At 37.4% G+C, this 21,983-nt stretch overlaps 3 protein-coding genes and 1 non-coding gene across 5 annotated transcripts in view; 1 reads left to right on the forward strand and 3 right to left on the reverse strand.

Moving 5' to 3' along the window:
- Positions 1 to 4,911, reverse strand: part of amot (angiomotin) — a 32,959-nt gene extending 28,048 nt beyond the window's left edge. The window contains exon 1 of one of the 2 annotated variants that reach the window (XM_065287391.2): positions 4,663 to 4,911. The gene's annotated coding sequence lies outside the window, so the exon portion shown is untranslated. The remainder of the gene's footprint in view (positions 1 to 4,662) is intronic. The other variant, XM_065287393.2, reaches the window with a different exon arrangement.
- A 1,465-nt stretch (positions 4,912 to 6,376) lies between these two features.
- On the reverse strand, positions 6,377 to 18,107 carry pgk1 (phosphoglycerate kinase 1). Its single transcript, XM_065287394.1, has 10 exons — positions 17,949 to 18,107; positions 14,775 to 14,825; positions 14,281 to 14,436; positions 13,851 to 13,995; positions 11,257 to 11,360; positions 11,032 to 11,151; positions 9,942 to 10,056; positions 7,826 to 8,005; positions 7,176 to 7,353; positions 6,377 to 7,093 (listed from the first exon to the last, which is right to left on the reverse strand). Exons 1-10 carry the CDS (start codon positions 18,011 to 18,013, stop codon positions 6,954 to 6,956), a joined length of 1,254 nt encoding a protein of 417 aa, XP_065143466.1. The 5' UTR covers positions 18,014 to 18,107; the 3' UTR covers positions 6,377 to 6,953.
- An 819-nt stretch (positions 18,108 to 18,926) lies between these two features.
- On the reverse strand, positions 18,927 to 20,010 carry cox7b (cytochrome c oxidase subunit 7B). The gene is made up of 3 exons (XM_065287836.1): positions 19,853 to 20,010; positions 19,210 to 19,331; positions 18,927 to 19,131 (listed from the first exon to the last, which is right to left on the reverse strand). Exons 1-3 carry the CDS (start codon positions 19,887 to 19,889, stop codon positions 19,057 to 19,059), a joined length of 234 nt encoding a protein of 77 aa, XP_065143908.1. The 5' UTR covers positions 19,890 to 20,010; the 3' UTR covers positions 18,927 to 19,056.
- Positions 20,011 to 20,324: 314 nt separating this feature from the next.
- Positions 20,325 to 20,435, forward strand: trnal-caa (transfer RNA leucine (anticodon CAA)). The gene is made up of 2 exons: positions 20,325 to 20,362; positions 20,390 to 20,435. It is a non-coding gene; the product is annotated as a tRNA-Leu (tRNA).
- The last annotated feature ends 1,548 nt before the right edge of the window (positions 20,436 to 21,983 follow it).

The raw sequence follows: 21,983 nt of genomic DNA on the forward strand, positions 1-21,983 counted from the left end.
CTTCCATTTTGTCAGGGTTTATAGCTATAAAATTCAAGATTTATGACCTAAGTGACAATGAACAAAGTTATGGTCATGTACAAGACAGATGTGGGGGTTAAAAGTGGCAAGATCTTGGTCAAATGTATACACTGCTTAATATGTTACATATTATAATCTTTGTACTATAGGGCCCTACGATTTCCATTATGTGGAAAACATGAACGGATTCACGGAATCCAAGCATAAAAATGGAATTTACTGTACAACACGGAATGTCACGGAATTGGACACATTTCATTTTTTAAACCCATAATAACTTATTTTCAAATGCTAGATTTTTGGCGTGGTTTCATTAATCTGCAAATAAATTGACAGAATAGGGGCTAAAAAACTTTTCTTTTGTGTAACGTTGGACGTAAAGAAAAGGTACGTCCGTTTCTCGTCAAGCATTGGAAACAATAACAAACGTTGCATCATCAGAGCGCAAGCAGGTTTCGTCAAAGCAAAAAAAAGAGGTACAGTATAGTTTCTTCCCACATCCGCCTTGCGCACGCATACGTCGCCACTACGCACAGCTTTGCAAATATACTTCAGGATCATTCACAATTTTAGGATAGATGAAGAAAAGTAGCGGATCTTTGCAAACAAAGTTTAGAACAAACAACAAGAAAACAAAGACTAGGAATGCAATGCCTTTTTACATATTAGAAAGTGCATTTAGCTCAGTATACAGTATGTTCCTCAGTCAACATGAGGGCTCACAACCGAAGCACACAGCCGTGCACACGGGAGCATCGGCAGTCAACACATGCACGATCAGTAAACCAAGTTAAACATTTGGTTGATTGTAAGTAGCATTGTCGTAGTGACAGCAAAAATACATCGGTCTATATGTAATTTTAAATAAAACTTTTAATAAATTGTTGTTAAATTGTATTCATTAAACTGTATTAGTGTGTTTAATGTACGCGTAGGGTCTAGCGCACAGGCTTGCAAAGAATAATTTATTTGACTCATGTGTACGTAGACGTTTGACATATGCCCATATTGCGACAAAATGCAATGCATCTCGTGAGCTACATACTACATTCCCCTGTACACGCATGTGCGACATACGCCTAGAAAGTAGGCGGGGTTACAAAGATTTGGTTACAAAAAAATTATTCTGATGACAAAATTTGCTACACATGCACTGCATGCAAACCCTTGCGTATGTGTAAAAACTAGGTCAAATTAGATGAATCTGTGCCGATAAAGATAATAATAACTATTATAGTCTCCTCCTTATAACGATTGTTGCAGACGCAACAGGAAAGACAGCGGGAAGCAGTGCACTGCATTACAAAGTAGTAGAGCGCCCTCTACTACAAACAACATTAGTGCCTCGTGCTGATTGTTTTGACACATGATGTGATTCTACACACCGCTGGGGATTATACATAGCAACAGAGGATACATTGCACGTGGACGTAAAACCAAGTAAAAAGGTACAGAACACTACAGTTCACATTGTCATATTATCTATTATAAATTATATACCTGTATAAGTAAGAAATAGATTAGATAGTAAGTAAGAAATAGATAATATGCTGCATTAGTTGTATACGTTTTCCAACAAGGCTGAGAGGATGCTAACATTAATAGACTACCTGTCTTTTTATGATCGCTGTACACAGCGCAGTAAAGTCAAACAGACATAGCGTGCTGTAGTTTTATGATAAACTTCTTAAGGTAGCATGCCCGACCAAAATTAAAAATGCACTCTGAAATTAAGTTTGGACTGCTCATTTGCGTACTGACATGGTTGCAACTTTCCTGCACATATATATATATATTCATTTTTTACGAATTTAAGTACAAATTATTTGGTCAATTCTGTATTATAATTTTGTAATAAAGTTCAACACAGTTTGTTGGTTATCGGCAGTTAGTGTCCACCTTAGTTCGGCAAATTGGCAACATCCAATATCTGTCAACCTCTAGTAGAAACGGGACTCCGTGTTCTGAGATGTTGTCAGGTTGTTTTTATGTAGTAGATTGTGTGTTTTGTATTACTAAATGTTTTTTTTACTGGTCCATGTAAAAAGACACCCCAACACTTTTTTATTCTTATTGACACATAAGCTATTTGGTTTTTCAGTTTGGTTTTATAATTTGCCAGGAAAAAATAATAAATTTGATTACTTATGAAAAATACATAGTTTAAGTATACATACAAATACATACAAACTCTACATGCAACACGGTTTGAAGGATGATTTATATCCATAGCTACGTGGCAAAGCATCAGCACCACTAAATTAAGCTAATGAAAAGATTTTGGCAAGGTAACCAATCAACCACACAGTTTGACCTCAAAAACACCTCCATTCGCCACAAAGGTGAATATTCCAGTTGCATAACTGGACTACCTAAAACTTGTTTGATTTCCTACCATTAGTGAAATTTTGAGTAACACATCCTGTTTGAGCAATAAATGGACTGAAGATGAGAGAGTGGTGTGACGCTAAACCTCACCCATGGTGTCTGAAATATGGTGACACATTCCAGTGTCTGACTTCAATGCCCTGAGGTAAGCGGATACAAATCACACTGCATGCTTCCACTAAAAGCATTAAATTACACAAGAAGTGTAGATGACAGTATAGCCAACAATTGTCCTAGGGATGCACCGAATATTTGTCAATCAAAGCTTTTCGGCCCAATATAGCAAAAAAGCATCTTTCTATGAGACTTTAAAAGCATCTCCATATGTTTGCTGCATTTATAAAACGTGCACACCTCTCACTCTATGCTGGTTGCTATTTGATAGCATCACCAAAAACGCTATTGTTCTGTTAAATTTATTCAGTCTTTTCGCTTATTTGGCTGAATAACATAAAAAATGCTATTTTGGGCTAAATTCAGTTGAATTCCTAAACATTAGGGTTCCAACCAACGAACTAATGCTTCAATGATCGATTAATCAATGTCTTATATGTTAAACATAGTATCCGAAAGCAAATTTTTTATGAAAATTCTTATTTTTCGTAGTGTTTGTGTAGCTCAATGTTGAAGCATTGCATTAGCAATGCAAATGTTATGGGTTCGACTCTCAAAAAACAAACATGTTGATAAAAAGAAAATGGTTAGCTTGAATGCACTGTAAGTTGATTTGCATCAAATGTAAAATGTTTAACAAAGGGATTAGAGGTCAGGGGCTAGAGGTCAACTTGCAGTAGACTCTAACCATAGTAAGATAACAGCTTATTGCTTTTTAATAAGCTTTAATTAATTAAATAAAATAGCAGTTGTAGCCCTAGTTGGCATCATGCCCGTTTATAGGTGCATGTCTAAAAGTGTGATTTTGTTTTAAATGGACATGGTAAATGACAATTCTCTGTTGGACACAACCTAATTGTAAAACTTCAGTAAGCGGTGCAGACTTTAGGGTCCTAAAATCTCAGTGGAAAAAGGCAGTTGGGTGATTTGGAGGCTGAGTCAGCAAGCAGAACTTTGGCCCCTTTTGAGAAAGAGGAGGGAGGCAGAGGAAGTAAGAGATGGAAAGAGATGGAGAGAGAGGAGGGAAAAGCGAAAGAGAGCTGACATTCCTGCACCGTGAGTCAATGCCGCTAGGCACTTTTCTGGCAGTCATTCGCTACCTTTACAACTAAAAGCGCTCTGGCTCTTCCATGAAACTGTTGTGTTGACAGGAAGGGAGAGGATAGCATCCGAATGCTGAATGTACTTAATAAAGCCGTGGGTTCGTTCTGTACATTTCCTGGAATGGCGTCCACGGCTACCCTAGCAACTTTTTTTGGGAAATCTGAATAAACAGGACCTCACGGCATTCAGAAAGGGGCGCACACCAGAGCACTTAAATGAAACGGACTCAATGAAAGCATTATGAGGCAGGACCTATGCTTCTGCTAGCAACCGTTAACTAGTATAGAGCAATTAGTTGCACCTTATAAAGGCGAGTCTGAAACCCTGAGTGGTCCTCATAACTGAGACCCATGCTTTGATTTACAAAACACATGACTGCATTCCTGCCCTATGTAATGTGCATATCTGTGTTTTCAGCTCCCCCTCGCCCCTGGGCAGCATTCCTTAGAGGAGAGAGGGGTGACATCCATCCACAGGGCCTCTAATGAACCCCTGTGCAGTTTAATTCATTACTGGGGTCACGCTGAAACTGCAGTCACAATAAATAAAGGTGCATGACTGACAGTTAATAATATGATGCATCAGTGTTATTTTTAAACTGAAGTTTTTTAAAAGCCATATACAGCTATATAAATATTATTATGAAAACACATATGCACATTATAGGAACTTGTATATTTAAACATGATTAATTGTTAACCCATATCCATGTAACGTTATGTCTTAAGGCCATAAGGAACAGGCTGACTGCAGCAAATGTGTCAATACAGTGCATGTAACGTTACTCATTTTTAATCTTTATTAAGCAACAGCACTGTCTTTCTTTGACTGCAAGAGGGTGCAAACTACCTAAAATTCGCATTTTTAAATGCTTACGAATGAAATTATATAATAAAATGCTCATTGTTTCCTAAAAACAAGCCTTGTATGTAATTTTTTTCCTCAACGAAACTCTTAGGTTACGACTGAATAAAACACATATTTACTAACATGATTACATCAAATAATAATCATTCACATGTGTAATTTATTTACCTTCATAAATCTCGCGAAGATCCGCTTACTTTATTTCGACCTGCCGCCGGTTTTGTACTTCAGAAGTTTTTATGTCCGTTAAACGTCTACTTCAGTTGCATCCAACGCGTCTCGCGCGCTTCACAAAAGTTTAAAAGCGTCAACCCGAGGGCACTTTCCGATATTGTTTGCACTTTTCCTCACATGAAACGCGTTCACCCTGCTCCATGACATTTTTTGAGTTGGAGAAATGTGTTTTCCAGTTGAAATGCGCCGTGAGGGGAAGGACTGCCCTCTTCTCTGCCCTCTCTGTAAAAAGGCTGCAAGCAACGAATTCTAATTCTTTAAAAGCTGCGCATATCGATTGGATCATGACATCAAAGTACCGCGAGAGAATTTTGAAAGTCCAGCTTTCTAATCGCTCTCGCGGTACTTTGATGTCAAGTCTAGTACACCTACTTAAAAAAAAGAAAAAGAAAAAACAATCCCCCTTGCTTAGAGAGTTTCAGGCAATCCAAAGGGTTTTTGTAAAGCTCGGAGAGCCCTCCTCCGGATTGTTCTTGCCTTTCTGTTGGCTTTGAGAAACGCCGCTCAGGCGAAAAAACACAAAAAGCTTTTGTTCGTCTTAAGATCAGGAACCCGTCATGTGTTGCTTCCAGTAACATACTTTTAATGTACCTTGAATAGAATCGATTTATTTTTCCATATCTTTCTGTAATAAACATCTAACCATCAAAATAAAACAAACATAATTTAACATAAAAATTGTAATCTTATCTTTGCAGGTGTTCTTGTTTAGTAATGCAGATCTTTTAATGCGTTTTAAATACATAGCGAGCCCATATATGCCAATGAGACCCACAAATTACTTTTGTGCACCTGTGACACAAAAGAGTTGCGCTTCAACATTTCCCTGTATTATGAGAACAGCTGCACAACAAAAGCAAAGAGTTGCATTTGTAAAAGCTTAATGAAGGTGACATGACATCAACTATATGTGCTTAAAAGTTGCCTTTCACTAAATAAACAATAGCACACCCTTCCTCTATCCTTTCTCATTTTCTAAGATGAATAGAAACTAAAGCCGAGCTCTACTTTTGTTTGATGAAGTAACGGTCTCATATCGTTCAATGGAAATGCCATGTTTGTCCTGGGGTTTATATACTAACGTTAAATAGATTTTATTACGAAGACCAAACCCATACAAATATAAATTGTTATTTTGTACCTAAAAAAAAGAAGAAAATATACGATCAACAATAAGCATATTTAAACCAATCAGATACCATAATTTGTAATAATGGCGTGTGCCTTTAAATGAAAGACTGTAAACAGATGTTCACATTTTAAGTGTGATTGAATTAAGCAACACGCATGCGCACACGAGTTCCAAATTAAAAAAGAAACAAAAGCTTTTGTTTTTTTCTGTAAAGACACATACAAAACTACATCCAGTGCACTGAAAGAACCATACCCTATTAATTTACACCTCTGTGCAGACACATGTTGACTTCATAGTGTGCTTTCCTCTCAGTGTAGTCTACACACTATAATTGAGCGCCCCTGTGTGGTAAAAATGCATAACAGTGATGTTACATTCACTCTTTGAACCTTAATTTTATTAATCTGATGAAATTTTTAGTAGAATAAGAAATAGGCTCCCATGTTTCTCTTTAAGTGCAATACAAAATAAGTCCAACATATTTTCAACACACAAAATGACTCGGACCAAATATTACGTTTTCATATTTTTATTATTTTTTTGTTGTTGTTCTTATACCACATCAGACTGCCTGGGCCTATCATAATATTTCCAGTGAGGAACATCTATCTCATAAGCTGCAGGTCAAAGATGACAAGTGCAATATGGGGGGCAAAGTGTCTACAGTTTTATATATATATATTTACTCAACATCTATGAGGGACAAATATTAAATATCTCATCTACAGTTACAACACACAAAGCTTTACAGACACTGAATACGTACATTCAAACTGTAATGGGATGACATCAACACTTGAGCAGGAAAAACAAATGATCAATCTCTCAAAATAACAGTAACAACTGGTCTCCTTATCTCTCTTAAAAACACAATTTGAGAAATGATGTCCCCCGTTAGATAATTTGATAGAAAGCGAGTGGATGATCTGAATGTGTATGAGCAAACAAGAGCACAGCATACTGTTAGCTGTCCACAGAGAGAGCAGGTGCCATCATTTGTATCGCACTGACCAAACGCCGAGTGATTAAGGATGATTGCTTTTTGGGAGACGATGAGTACCAAACCTCCGGCAGAAGAGGGTTTGAGCGCTTATACGTTGCTGAGGGCATCAACACCAGGCAACACTTTACCCTCCAGCAGCTCCAGACTGGCTCCGCCCCCTGTGCTCACATGACTAACCTTGTCCTCCGTGTCCCACTTGGCACAGCATGTCGCTGTGTCTCCTCCACCTGAAAAAAACAAAGATGAGTTGAGTTATAAATCAAGTGATGATCAAGTTTGACATTTTATGATATTTTGTGAAATTCTTACCAATGATGGTGATGCAGCCATTTTTGGTCACTTCCACAACTTTGTCCATCAAGCTTTTGGTTCCATGAGCGAAGTTTTCCCACTCGAATACACCGACAGGTCCGTTCCAAACAATCTGCTTGGCTCTGGCTACAGCCTCAGAAAAGAGCTTTGAGCTCTCAGGACCACAATCCAGACCCTGGATAGAAAGGTAACCAAAAAAAATTAAGTACAGAGAAATTTGTGTGACAAAATTAATCATTTATTATTTTTAGTTAAACCTTATAGAGTGCAGCAGAGATGATTTATTGTTGTAGGCTAAACCAGAAGTTAGCGGGACACTTTTCATGTGACCCATAGACTTTTGTATTATCGCATAAAATAAGCTCTGTGTTTAACAAAAGTTTATGACACTTAACACGATTTGTCCAACAAGTTAGTCTTCACAGATTAATACAACTTTTATGAATTTTGAAAACAAAATTTGTATTCATCTGTGAAGTTTATCTTGTTGCATAAAACATGCAACTTTTGCTTCTTTTTTTGTGATAAGTTTATAGAAAAAAAATGAATGGTCATTTTTACGAGGGAACCAGTGTCCTGCAAACTTCCAGGTTAAAAATACGTCATTCCTGCGTCCGTCGCTTTTTATTATTATGTGCATGTCTTACCATCCAGCCGGCTGGAATACCATCTGCTACTGTGGCAGTCCCGGTTGTGGCCTTCTCATCAAACTTGTCGGCAGTGATAAAGTCGACCGGAAGTGCGATCTTCACGCCATTTTTCTCTGCCTTAGCCATCAGATCTTTCACAATTTTGGCACCCTCTTCATCATACAGGGATGTGCCGATCTGAGCAGTACAAAAGAAACCATTTTAAAACTACAAGTGGTAAGATGTTACAAGTTCCTCAGTAAAGAATCTGCAATTCATTGGATGACAAAGCAATAAAAAAGGGAATAAGCACACCCCCTTGTGGATGATATACACAACAGCATTATAATTTAGGATTCATGTAAGGCATCCGTTTTCAAACTGTGGGTCAGGGTCGCACAGTGGGATTAGGAGGGGTCACGCAAAGTCACTTTGTTTTAGTGTTGTAGTGAATGACACAAAAACAGTTTTGTCCTATTAATGGCAATGGTTTTGATATCGGGTATTTTGAGATTGCAATTAAACTTACATTTTGAAAATATAAACTACTCTCTTCTAAAAAAAATTAAAGAAAAAAAAAAAAGAGCAATTTTATTGCATTTCTAAACCTTTTTTCTGTATTTTCTATAAAAAATATTTTTTATTTTTTAAATGATACCCGTCTAAGTGGGCTATGGAATAAAAGTTTAGGAACCATTGGTCTAATGGGGCGTACACACCAAACACAAATTCAACTAAGTCAATGCAAAGACGCGAATTGATGCCAACTTGTGCAAGGTGATGCCAATGACGCGACTTTTGCGAATTGGGCGACTCAATTGCCATGCAAACACGCATCTTTGTACAAGTTGGACATATTCAACTCAAGTGAAAAATTCATAATCTAGAGCGAGTAAAGCAATACACACCAAATGCGAAGTATGCAGCATAATGGGGCGTACACACCAAATGCGAATTCAACAATTTGCGAGACGCAAACAGACGTGAACTTGCGTGGGGCAGTGCGAATGACGCAAAGTCATGATACGAAAACACGGGCTATAAGCCTTAAACTAGCGGTCTTCATGGGTCCGGTTAGATCTGAAAACCTGAGCTTCGACCTGAGACCCGATCGGGTTCGGGTCTAAAAGTTTCAGGTGTGCCTCGGACACGGGTCTGGTATAATATAGCGGCATCAGTTCTCGGGTAATTTAAAATGAATGTGTTTTTGCCGAACGGACACAAACTCTCTCGTGTGTGTGCGTCAATGTCCTTTTCAAAGCTCTCCTGTTTGCCAAGAGCGCTTAGCGACATTGTGTGGCTGGCAGTAGGTTAATTTTCATTGAGACAGACAGTTTTAAAATGTACATTTTAGAAGTTATCTTGGTGTCTTACCATTACCAACAAATGGAGCAGCTCACCAAATTGGTTGCGAGACCAGCGAAGTTTCTTTCTGACTGCTGCATGCTAAGCTGCAGACTGCACACACGCCGGTGTCGTTTCCTTTCGGGTCCAGTAAAGTAAAAAATAATTGCCACTGGTTTGGGTCAAATTTTCTCAGGTTGGGTCTTTTTTATTATTTATGCTTGTCGGGTTCGGGTATAAAGTGATTTGGGTTGTTTCGGGTCGGGTACATTTATTTGGAGCTGAGAAGACCTCTACCATAAACGCATCTTCATGAAGCGAAAAATTCACATGACACAAAGTTAAATCCTGCAAGTAATATAGAGTTGGAAACGTGATGTTTCGCGTTTGATGTGTGCACAACAGACACAAATAGATGCGGGACGATGTGAATGATGTAAACTGGGCGGCACAATTGCCACTTCGCGTTTGGTGTGTACGCGGCATGTGGGGAGTACACACAAAATGTGAATTCAAAAATTTGCGCGAGTAGATAACATACAAAGTCAAATATAAAGATGTGAATAGATGCAGATAGACACGAATAGATTCGTATGACATGAAGTTAAATCCCGCGAGGAATCGAGAGCAAGGAATTCGATGCTTCACGTTTGGGGTGTATGCAGCATAAGGAATAAAAGTCCTATACATTTCGGATTGCATGTTGATGAATAAATCAAAAACTGTTGCAGACTGCTGGAACTAGATGTTTTTTTTTGGAGGTTTGGCTTGGTAACCTCAGTCCACTCACCTCCATGTTGTTAAGGACCTTGAGGAAGGTAAATGCCATTCCTCCACCAATGATCATCTCATTCACTTGATCCAACATGTTGTTGATCAGTTGAATCTTATCTTTGACCTTAGCCCTGTAAACATTAAAAGACAGAGTCAAATAAAGTATTTACACTACATTGTCCATTTTCATTAATTTTACATTTCATTATAATGCGATTTAAGCTTCTTACATCATAAAGAAAGAGTAAGGAGTAAAAACTTCATTAGATCACAAACAGATCTTATTGAACAAATGCATCATGGCTTATCAGTGTGTCATTTGCTTCAGTGAACTTTGTTATTGGGACAAACCACACACGTAATGTAATCATTGCAAGTTCGTAATAACCAATGAATACTTTTTGCTTTCAAGAGCAAAAAAAAGACATAGTATGTGTGGATGTTGTGCAACAACTCAGTAAAAATGCAAATCATTAACACTGGAGTCTCTATTTCCACAAGAGGACTTGGCACTTGGTTATTTTGACTGACCATATTCCTTTACCTGTCGGCTTGGCACATAGATTAATCCATTTTAAATGACAAGAAGCCATGAATAGGATGGGATTATTCAACGTTTGGAGGATCGCTTGACAGTGTATGCAATATACATAACTATCAGTGGTGTATAAAGACCTTACATAATAAACCGTATTGTTTTTATTACATTAGAATGAGCCGTTTTATCTACATACAGCGTGGGTACTCTTCCATGAAAGTGGCCATTTTGCGCAACCATGTTTCTACAGTAGCCCTAAATGGACAAACTGCTTTACAGAGCACGTAGATCAGACTCACTGTCACACATCTTGTTATTGCATAACCGCATGAACGCAACTATTTTTGGAGTGTCATTAATGCTTACTGCAGGGTTCTTGCTCCTGGTACATTATCTAACAAACAATTATAGTGCATTAGCTGTCTGGCATATCTGGGGAACCTTTACTTTAAAAATGCAGCACCAGTTTTCTTTCTCTCACCTCTGTCTGCGATTATAATTTCCTTCCTTTACAGATGTTACAAGATTAAAAAGAACCGTTCATCACTAAACCCAAAAAAAGTCTCACCCTCCGAGGATGGCCAGGAAAGGTCTTTGGGGTTTCTCAAGGGCCATGGCAAAGTAGTCCAGCTCCTTCTTCATCAGAAAACCAGCTGCCTTCTGGGGGAGGTTCACTCCAACCATGGAGCTGAAGCGAGTGGTATGAAAACAATTAACTTGACAAACGTATAGCAACAGACCAAACTTTCTAAAGTAGGCTAATACGATTTTGTGTAATAAAGCAACCTAGTACCTGTGTGCCCTGTGTGCAGTTCCAAAGGCGTCATTGATGTAGACGTCACCCAGCTTGGACAGGGAGGCGCGGAAAGAATCAATTTCCGCCTGACTTGCTTTGGTCTAAAAATAAACAAAATCATTTATTAGCTTATAAATATGATGTCAACTGCAGATTAAAACATATTTAACTAGACATAAAACACTGCTTATTACTTATGTGTAAAAATTATGTCCCCGTAACATTCTTAATTTTTTCATGCCATGTCCCCTTTAATTGATAATTCTTACGTATTGTGCTCTTAAATAAAAAAAAGATAAGCAACTTAAAATTATGTAACATTTTATTAGAAAATGACCCAAGCTGGATATAAAGTGTCATGAAGCAGATCTTTCTAATGCATCGATTTTAAAGGGACACTCCACTACAAAAAAAAGGCTAATTTTCCAGCTCCCCTAGAGTTAAACATTTGATTTTTACCGTTTTGGAATCCATTCAGCTGATCTCCTAGCCTGACGTTGTCATACTCAATTCTAGTCAGAATTTGAGTCTGATACCGCTCCATTGAGCTATAATTATGAGGTGTGTCTCAACCGAAAAATGCCTCTGCACTCAATTGGATAGACCTACGACCAATCAGAGCAACGGAGTGTGTGACGTACGTTACGTCTTTTGTAGCCTGACCGAACTGCTAGTTATTTCGCTACAATGACACTAAGATTGTGATTATACTAAGTCTTAGAGAACGTACATCAACACCTACTATGTTTACAACATTTCGTTTATATCACATCATTAAGTATTTACTAAGTCATACAGTAAGACTATCTCTTACCATTTGTACGTTAGGTGAACTTCATCCACAACGATACCCTTTACGTTGGCTTGAAAATATTGGAGCCTAGCATGTCCCTCCACTTATTCAGCAACCACGATTCCGGGCTTCCGAAAGAAGCTGGCAACGACCGCTAATTATATCCATCTCGTCATGCACGCCGAGTTGCATAGCCTAGATACAACTTTCAGTTGCAACCAACTTTTGCCAAATCCCGTAGGAATGACGGCAAAAACATCAACAAATGCCTTGCTCGCGTTTCTCTGTTCCTCTTTTAAAATCAATGCTCTGTCGATATCTTTTAGAACAGACTCAATGTCAGAATCCACACATCTGAATTCTACAGCGGCAGCCATTTCGTTGTCACAGATTAAACACACACGCTCTTTGGTGACGTGGTTCATTACGTTACTGTTGATCATCTGTCCATCATCGTATAAAGCCCGCCCTGACAATTTGATTGGTTCGACCAGCTTTGGGTCTAGCATAGTAGCTCCTCAACGCAGAAACCCCAGACCGATCTTCCTGTCCTCAAAATCTTGTGGGCGGGGCTAAGATCGGCTGGCATCCAGGCTACTGATCTCCAGGTCTGGTGTTATCACTTTTAGCGTATCTTAGCATAATCCATTGAATCTGATTAGACCATTAGCATCGTGCTCAAAAATAACCAAGTTTTGATATTTTTCCTATTTAAAACTTGACTCTTCTCTAGTTACATCGTGTACTAAAATCGAAGGAAAATAGTCCCCTGCTATTGAAAGCTACCAAGGGGACTATTTTCGGGCACTGCGTAATATCATTGCGCCTGCTGCAGCCACATAACAGCAGCAAAGTCCTTGATTATTACGCCAGAATAAGAGTGTAGTTCTTAACTAAATCGGCCTAGAAAATCACAACTTTTAATTTTCTGTCGGTCTTAGTACACGATGTAACTACAGAAGAGTCAAGTTTTAAATAGGACAAATATCAAAACACTTTGGTTATTTTTTAGCGCAATGCTAATGGTCTAATTAGATTCAATGGATGATGCTAAACTATGCTAAAAGTGCTAGCGCCAGACGCGGAGATCAGCTTTTCCAAAAAGTTACAAATGTGTTTAACCCTAGGGGAGCTGGAAAATAAGCCTATTTCCAAAAAAAGTGGAGTGTCCCTTTAATGTACTATATAAAATGACTATAAAATACAATCTCTATTAAAGTATAGTACAAATAAAAAGGGTTACAGAGGAACCTAATGGAGAAAACTCTATATTCATGTAATCATGATCATGTTACTTCTTTCCAAAAGCACTCAAAGTTCATGAAACTTGAACTACAGTAAATGAAACGCTGCAAAGGTGCCAATAAAACACCAGGCACCAAGTTCACTGTATTCGCCTGCGAGACCATGGCTGTTTCGTTTTTTGTCCCCACCCCGTCCTTCCTCCCTTCTCTTCTTCCCAGCATGCATTCCAATCAGGGCCATGAGGACCAGAAAAGCCACATGGACAGATATGACCTTCCTACAAATGTCAATGGGGTCAACTGTATACAGTATCTCTGTATACAGTATCACAGCCACCTCTGGCCTTTGAGAGCAGCAAACTTCTCTTTGTGGATATTTAGCTTGCACGACTTGTTTTAAAGCTTATTAGCTACTTGCTAACTTAAATAGTAGTTTAAAAGTTCATGGTTTACAACAAGCCACCATCTATTTACTTATTCTTCAGGTGCCATTTCAAGCCACTGTTGCTACTGTACAAGATGCACTTAAAAGTAGCCGCTGCCCGAAAACTGACCTTGTTACCCGATGCGTCTTTGCCTTTGCCCTCTTCGGCCACGTGAAACCGCAGGTTCTCCAGCAGAATGACAGAACCTGCCGGTGGGTCTGCACAGGCCTTTTCAACTTCTGGACCCACGCAGTCCTTTAGGAACTGAACTTCTCTTCAGAGACAAAAGTAACCGAAGAAGTTTAATATAGATCAGTGCAGACGTGTGAACAGCAAATTGTTTATCACTGAAAAATGTATAACTATTAAAATGTCACTTTGAGTATACTGTTTATGTAGAAAACACATGCAGCTTCATCACTGTTGTCAAACAGATGTGGAGGGATTTGCCGAAGTGCTAAAGGTTAAGGTTATTAATAACCAAGATTTAAATACCCGTGTAAATATGTGTAGGTTAAGAAGCACGTGTTGGGTATTGTAACTGTCATAGCTCTCTTACTTTCCCAGCAGGCTCTTGAGTTCTGCAGCCACGGGCCCCAGAGAGTATTTGTCTGGCATTGGGACACCATCAGGTCGACCCAAGTGACTCATCAGGACTACAGCTTTAGCTCCATTGTCCAAACAGTGCTTGATGGATGGGACTGCAGCCTTGATTCTGAGCATGTATAGATTTTGTTAGTTACTAATATAACAGGGGCCAACATGACATCATTTAATTAAGTCAATTAAATATAATAATTTTACATATATTTTATATATAATTTTAGTAGTTGGTTTATGGTGCATTTATATCATCATGCAGACATTACCATTTAATACAAAGATGAATACATTTCATTTATTTATGATTATTTTATCGTCAATGGATCCATTGAGAAAGAAACTAACATGAACAGTTCAGAATATAAACTTTGATGGGTGTGATGATTACAGTCATTTGAAGGGATTAATGAAACTTTATACAACACTATTGGTATAAAATTACTAACTCACCTCTGGTTATTTGTTATTGTCTTGTCCTTCATGGGGACATTGAAGTCAACCCTATGGGAAAGAGACAAAATAACATGATGCCATCTGACTTTAAATGCATTAGCTACATAAAATGTTGCAATTATGTCAAACTTAAAATTATCCATAGAAATATTTTAAACTTTAGGAGAAATAACTAGTATGACAACTTTTCCAAGCCGAATCCCAAGGGTTCTGAACCTTTTTCACTTCAAGGCCCCCCACTGACCACAATTTCTACCATACAGAATATTCTGGAGCTTGGCAAAACTAGACAGATGTATATTTGTTGCAAAAAAACGAAACACTTAAAAATTATTTGAAATTTAGTTTATTTAATCGTTTTGTTTTAATACTAATAACATTTTAGGTAATCTTGAGGGCCCCCTTGGAAGTTTGTCGAGATGCCCTAGTGGGCCCTTGACTAGGCATGGACCGGTATAAGATTCTGGCAGTATGACCTTTAGCAAAAACACCACAGTTTTAGGGGTGTTGCGGTATTGCCACTGCAACACTGAAATGTGTTATTTTCAAATGCCAGGTAAAAATTAAGCCTTTAAATAATATTTTTTCAAAAAATAAATAATATTTTCGTTATGTAAACATCAAATCAATCACATGACTGACTGATTTAATGAATTTTGTATAAACACAGCTCACATTTCAGTGGTTTTGAAACCTTGACTGTTTAAAACCTCGGGATACCTTGAAACCGGTAACCGGCCCATGCCTACCCTTGACCAGTGAGAAACACTGCTGTATCCCATAGGACTCAGCATCCTAAACTTTGGATTACTTTATTAGGTAGACAAACTGTTACTGACTATGCTAAATACTAAAGACTAACAAAAATAACTGAGGAGCTCAGATGCAAAAGGCTCTAAGGGGGCGTGCACACCAAAGCTTTTACTCCAGCAGCCGGCATTTTTTCTATTGTTTCCAATGGAAGCGTTGCGCTTTTCAAAAAAAACAGCAGCAGCTCGCGTTTTTTTCCACGCTGAGCTTGCCGTGGTTTTCTGCGTTCATTGTGGAGCGCAGCAGAGAGTTGAAAAATATTCAACTTTGGGTGAAAAAGCTGTCAGAGCGTCCGCCTGCCGTTTTTAAAAGCTATGGTGTGCACACCCCCTAAATGCCATTTAAATAAAAAAATAGATAATGCTATTAACCAAATGTTCTCAGCATACGTTTATCAAATACTTTTGGTTAAAATCTGCTTATTTGTGACTTCATGTCATGCAGAAATACCGGTTTGTTGGCAGAATCCATTAAGAGTTTGATAAAAAAAAACATACCGGTACAAGAAAACATGAACAACACATTTGAAAGGGTTTTGCATCGGAGCTCTTCAATTCACTCTTTATTCTTTATGTTCAGTTACAATATATTTATTTAAACAAAAATTATCCTTTAACTATTATTAAAGGGGAAATTTCATGCCAAAATATTTGGTGTCCAAGAGTACGTATGTGAAGTTTTGGCTAAAAAAAAGCATTATATAGATGGTATAATTTATTATAGCATATGTAAATTGCCACTGTGTAGGTCTTTGTTGCAAAAATGTGCCGTTTTGGGTGTGTCCTTTTAAATGCAAATGAGCTAATGAAATGTAAACACTGATCACCATAACGTTGGTTTGCTTAAATTTAAACTCAATAGTAAAGTCAATTATTTTCTCTTTCTTTGCACTAAATATCAGTGGCGTGGTTAGATATACCACCCCTTAATCTGCAATTACTATAAGAAGATCCCCTTCTGATATCACAAGGGGAGCTCAATTTCAATAACCAATTTTTTTACATACTTGCAAAGATTTTTTTTACCAAAACTAAGTTACTGGATTGTTCTTTTTCACATTTTCCAATTTGATAGAAGCAATGAAGACCCAATTATAGCACTTATTTTCAGAAATTCTTTCATACCTTCCACTTTATTATGTCAACTTTAAAAGCTTCTCAATAATGTTTTATAAGCATAGCAATGTAGCATGTTGAGTCAACAAAAAAATAATCCCTGTCTGTGGTCCACTACAGGAGCACACAGACTACTGCACATTCACACTGTCACCATGACAACTGTGTATTACATAATACTAATGTCCCCACACGTCTGTAAAATGAATCAGGATAAAGAGCACAGTTATAGATTGTTTTGCACAGGCTTCTGATAATAATTGATATTAAAAACTTACAAGGCAGTGGGGTCACAAAATCAGATTTGATAAGCACCTCACAACAGATGCTAACTAGGTGCCTGCCACATTACAACTGTTAAAACTATGGTTAGACATTTGAACAAAACCCCAAAAGTCTACAAATGAGTCAAACAAAAAGCTTCATTGGAAGATTTTGATTATGAATCACAGACAGTGGGCGGGGCTGGGTTCAATGAAAAAACTGCGCATTGGCTGACAAGTGTGGAACGAGGCCAAAGACTGTTTCCTGGCAGGCCTTTAGGTTTTAGACAGCGTGTTGAATACTAAAGGTAATTAATATGTTAAAACATCTACGGTGAAGAGTCTGTTCAATACATAAATTACAAATAATCTTTAATTATGTATGTAATAAGAAAATTCCAGAGCAAGTGTGGGCACTTAACCTAACGAGTACGAACATGCCATTAAACTAGTGTGCATACTTTATACATGTATAAAACAACCATGGCATGCTTAACCATGAAATGATGTATGGCACAGGGTTAGAAAGCCTTAAACAGTTTGGAATGTGAAAACGCACAGGTTGTCGGTACGATACAAAAATAAATGACCATTTGACATTTGTAGGGTGGTATCGTTTCACCAAGACATTTTTATAGCGTCTATGGTCAAGTTTGTATTGAATATCTACCATCACAGAAAATAATCAGGGTAACGCAACAGACAGTCAGCAAAGGATGTGGGTGCTCTTGGTATATATGCCATCCTGCACGTATCTGGGATTTCTAAAACGTGACGCGTGACAGATACACTTCCGGTTATCAATGATCGAACGGTTTACCGTTTCAGTTCATTCACATAACCGTAATCGATGCCAATACATCATGGTAGCTTGGCATCTGTACACTAAGCACCTAAAATTGAAGGGTAACTTTATCGACGTTTTTGAATAACGGAACTATTCGGAGGCTTTCTTCGTATTTTAACGTTGACGATTAACTTACCTCATAACCACGCGCTTCCCCTTCACATCCACCTTGTCCAAAGTGAGTTTGTTTGATAAAGACATGGTGGCTGTGGATTTGCAGTAAAACTCTTCCTCGCTCGTGTGCTGCTGCTGGGTATGAGATTGAGTTCCCGAATGAGAGTGACCTTAGCTTGATGCTGATGCACACGGGGTGGGCGGGACTAGTTGAGGTACGTGTAGGAAATCAAGCGCTCATTGGATAATGAGATTGTCGATCAATCTTGTGTATCTAACCGAGGACATACAGTAGGATGTTAACAGAAGCGTGTTGTAATTTTGCTGCCCACATTCCTGCAAACACAGCAGCATACAATTCTAAGCTCTGGCAGGTCTGTATATATTCTTAGTTCAATATACTTTCAGATAAAAAAAAATAAAAATAAATGTGTAATTTATTACCCTATGTTAGTTTTGTAAAGTTACATTTAATCTTCAAATATCTGTAAATAATCTAAATGCAAACATAGACTTATAGTCCTACTTAAAAATCAATTGGCTATTTATAGCAAAAGTCCTACATGTGACATTGTGATCCTCTATAGATTCTTAAAGGGATAGTTCAGCCAAAAATGAAAATTCTGTCATAATTTACTCACTCTGATGTTGTTACAAACCTGTATAAATTTCCATGTTCTGATGAACACAAAGAAAGATATTTTGAGGAAAGTTGGAAACCAAACTGATCATGAGCACCATTCACTTATATTGTATTCTTTATCCTACCACGGAAGTGAATGGGGCCGTGGATCGGTTACAAACATTGCTCAAAATACCTTCCTTCATGTTCTTCAAAACAAATAAATGCATACAGCATGCAACAACATAATGATGAGAATTTTCATTTTTGGGTGAACTATCCCTTTAACATATCTCAGTGGTTCTCAAACTTAAAGCCAATTGCTGGATCAAGTGGACATCACCTCATTTAAACAAAATTTGAAGCAATCACAAAGTGTAAGATTTATATTTAATTTATTCAATTTTTACAGACATGCCAAGACAGCAACAGAACTGGATTAGGTGAAAATGGTCTCCATTTGTAAAATGGAAAAGTTCAGAATGTTATTTCAGCGTTTTCAGATTTATTACTCCTTCCATTCTTTGGGCTGAACCTTGCCTACAGGTGACAGGTTCCATGCAATGCCTGTTGATGTGATCACCTGCAAAAACATTATTACATGTATAAGAACAACAATTACATAAGAGTTACTGATATGTTTGTGTTTGCTGTCACTTACATATCCCCAAACAGCTGTGCAAAATGTGATTCCCCCAATCAGCAATGGGGCTCCATACTTGGCATGAAATTCATGGGATAGATCAGACTTTTGTCTCACAGCAACCTGGCGGGCAGTTTGACCTGTTGCAAAGGAAAAGGGTTTCCAGAGTATTAAAATTATATTAGTCAAAACATCTTCTATTAGGAAAAACAAAACAATCACAGTGAAATTATACTCCCAATATAAAACTCCATGACCTTTCTATCTTCATATACACAAATACAACAAAGTTTAGGCCAATGGACATCGCTTTTAGAGAGGTAAGTTACTGATTTTGCAATTGCTGTATTATTTTGAGTCACATTAACTAAAACTGTAAGCTTTATGGGTAATCTGGTGACAGATTGATACATTTAGGGTTGTGTATGTCAATCACTTAATTACAATAAAAGCAAGTACAACGTCTTTAAAGATGGTTGGTCAAAACATTAAATGAATGTACAAACACATATACACAGATTTAGCACGTAGGAAGTATTTCATCCTAATGCTATATCCAAATGCTAGCATACAAGGAACAAGCGCTCAGTTTTAAAACCAGAATTTAAACAAATGTAAACCCCAATAAAGGGTTATTCATCTATTATGAATTTGATCTTACCACTGAGGTTCAGAGCAGCCTTGGCGAAACGAAACATGACGATATCTGGGCACTTTCAACTGCGCGTGCTAATACCCTTGAACTGAATGGCAGGAACAAAATGGAGAAGAGCGGAAATAGCCGAGAGAGACCTGTGCGCATGCGTCAGAGACTATCTAGAAATACAACATTGGTGTAATATTAAGTAAAACAGAAATGCTAGATAGTTCAAAATAGTTTAATTTATTCTAAGTATTAGTTTAAAGTAAAGCTGTTTAATGATAACCCAATATTATATGGGATGAATTTGAGTACGGAAATAATTTCTTTTGAGTAGACACCATTGTAGTATTGCCGACATACTTAAAGATCTTTAAAGAATTCACTAATCGTCCTTTTAGACTGATTTTAACGTGTATACGCGCACAGAACAACACTTTTTTTAAACACAGATAATTTATATATGACCATTTTAAAATCTTGTTTCAGATGTGTCAGGATGGCCGAGTGGTCTAAGGCGCCAGACTCAAGGGCTGTACCCTTCCGAACAATCGGGTATTCTGGTCTCCGAATGGAGGCGTGGGTTCAAATCCCACTTCTGACATACACTTTTTTTCAAAATTATGTTGTAATGTTATAATAAGATTAATACATTTATTACAAGAAACAGGCACATTCAAAATACATTAAAAAAGGGGGTTTTAGCTTTGACACATTAGTTCCAACGATTATGGAAGCCAAGGAGCGCAATATAGAAAAATTGTGGTGGAAGAAAAGATACTTCCTTTATGAGCCGAAGTCCTGAGATTTTTTTTCTTTCAATTTTTTCTCTGCAAAATGTTTCTTTTATTAAACATTTCTTTTATGTTCAAAAATTTGTCCTTTACAATTTTTTGTCCTTTACAAAATTTCCCGTAGCAATCAGAAAATGCTTCAAGCTTCAAAAGGACCCAATTTTTGACAACATATTATATATAATTTTTTTACTTTATGTAATCATTATTTTTTATGTAAAATACTTATTTTTATCGATTAATATGATCACTTTATATTCTCATTTAGAATTTTACAATTTGGCTTCTTTTCATTGTCACTCATTTTATTTCAGAGGTGTAAAAAGTACCTAAAAACCATCCTCGAGTAAAATACCTTACTGCAAAAATGCCTCCATTACAAGATAAAAGTCACTAATTCCAATAGAACTCGAGTTAAAGTCCTAAAGTATCTTTTTCGACAGTACTTGAGTATTAGTGATGCACCGATGTATCGGCCGCCAATATATTTATCGGCCGATTTTTGATGAATTTGAAACCATCGGCATATCGGCAATAGCACGAGAAAGGCTGATGCAGATTGTTTATTAATTAACTGCATAAAGAAATCCATTATATGTAAAAAAAATGAGTTAATGTTGTTAATAAAATAAATGCTGAATAGCAAAAACCACCTTTGAAGGTTGTCATGCTGTCTTATTATATTTGTTTTAGCTTAATTTGTGCCTCTCTTACTAGGTTGGTCAGTTGAATGTTAATTAGATAAAATTCATGTTCAGTAAAAATAATTTGATGCAGAAATAAACTAGCTTATAGACCAACTGTATAGTATTCTATACAAGTGTTTAATATCGGTATCGGCCAGAAGTTGTCTGTTTAAATCGGTATCGCCCCCAAAAATCCTATCGGTGCATCCCTATTGAGTATTTTACTCATACTGAATGTACGTTCAAATATGCACTAGGCCAAGAAATAACACCAAAAGATATGTTAAGGGTTTATTTCCTTAAATAGAAATGAAATTGAACACCTTGATCTTTTATTAAGTCAAGATCAACAACACTCACAACTCAACAAATCTCACAAGATGTTGGATTTATGTCTGGGGGTGGGATTAGGATGAAACTGCGGTTCTGGCTAGATGAGATACAGCTATGGCCTAAATCCAGTAAAATTTTGGGTTTAGGGTTGCAAAATTTTATAAGAGTTCTACATTTGCTGTATCCCTTCTAGCCACAACAGTCTCCGAGCACCACAAGCACATAGACCGTTGTGCTGTATTGCAATGAAACTGCACTTCTCCTATTTACGTGTGATGCTTTTGTGTGTCGGAGACTGAAACGAAGAAAAGAAAATGTGGAATAAAGTCATTCTTTTGC

Source organism: Paramisgurnus dabryanus, chromosome 18 (genome assembly GCF_030506205.2).
Source record: "Paramisgurnus dabryanus chromosome 18, PD_genome_1.1, whole genome shotgun sequence".
NCBI classification, from domain to species: domain Eukaryota; kingdom Metazoa; phylum Chordata; class Actinopteri; order Cypriniformes; family Cobitidae; genus Paramisgurnus; species Paramisgurnus dabryanus.

What these genes read in the sequence shown, in the direction of transcription:
- pgk1 (XM_065287394.1), bottom strand. Translation starts at nt 18,013, where the DNA reads ATGTCTTTATCAAACAAACTCACTTTGGACAAGGTGGATGTGAAGGGG. An exon ending in GGGAAGCGCGTGGTTATGAG is followed by an intron (nt 14,826 to 17,948) that starts GTAAGTTAATCG and finishes TCTTTCCCATAG; the next exon opens with GGTTGACTTCAATGTCCCCA. An exon ending in AGGTCCTTAACAACATGGAG is followed by an intron (nt 8,006 to 9,941) that starts GTGAGTGGACTG and finishes TGTACTGCTCAG; the next exon opens with ATCGGCACATCCCTGTATGA.
- cox7b (XM_065287836.1), bottom strand. Translation starts at nt 19,889, where the DNA reads ATGTTTCGTTTCGCCAAGGCTGCTCTGAACCTCAGTG. An exon ending in GGCTGCTCTGAACCTCAGTG is followed by an intron (nt 19,332 to 19,852) that starts GTAAGATCAAAT and finishes CCTTTGCAACAG; the next exon opens with GTCAAACTGCCCGCCAGGTT. An exon ending in GCACAGCTGTTTGGGGATAT is followed by an intron (nt 19,132 to 19,209) that starts GTAAGTGACAGC and finishes ATGTTTTTGCAG; the next exon opens with GTGATCACATCAACAGGCAT.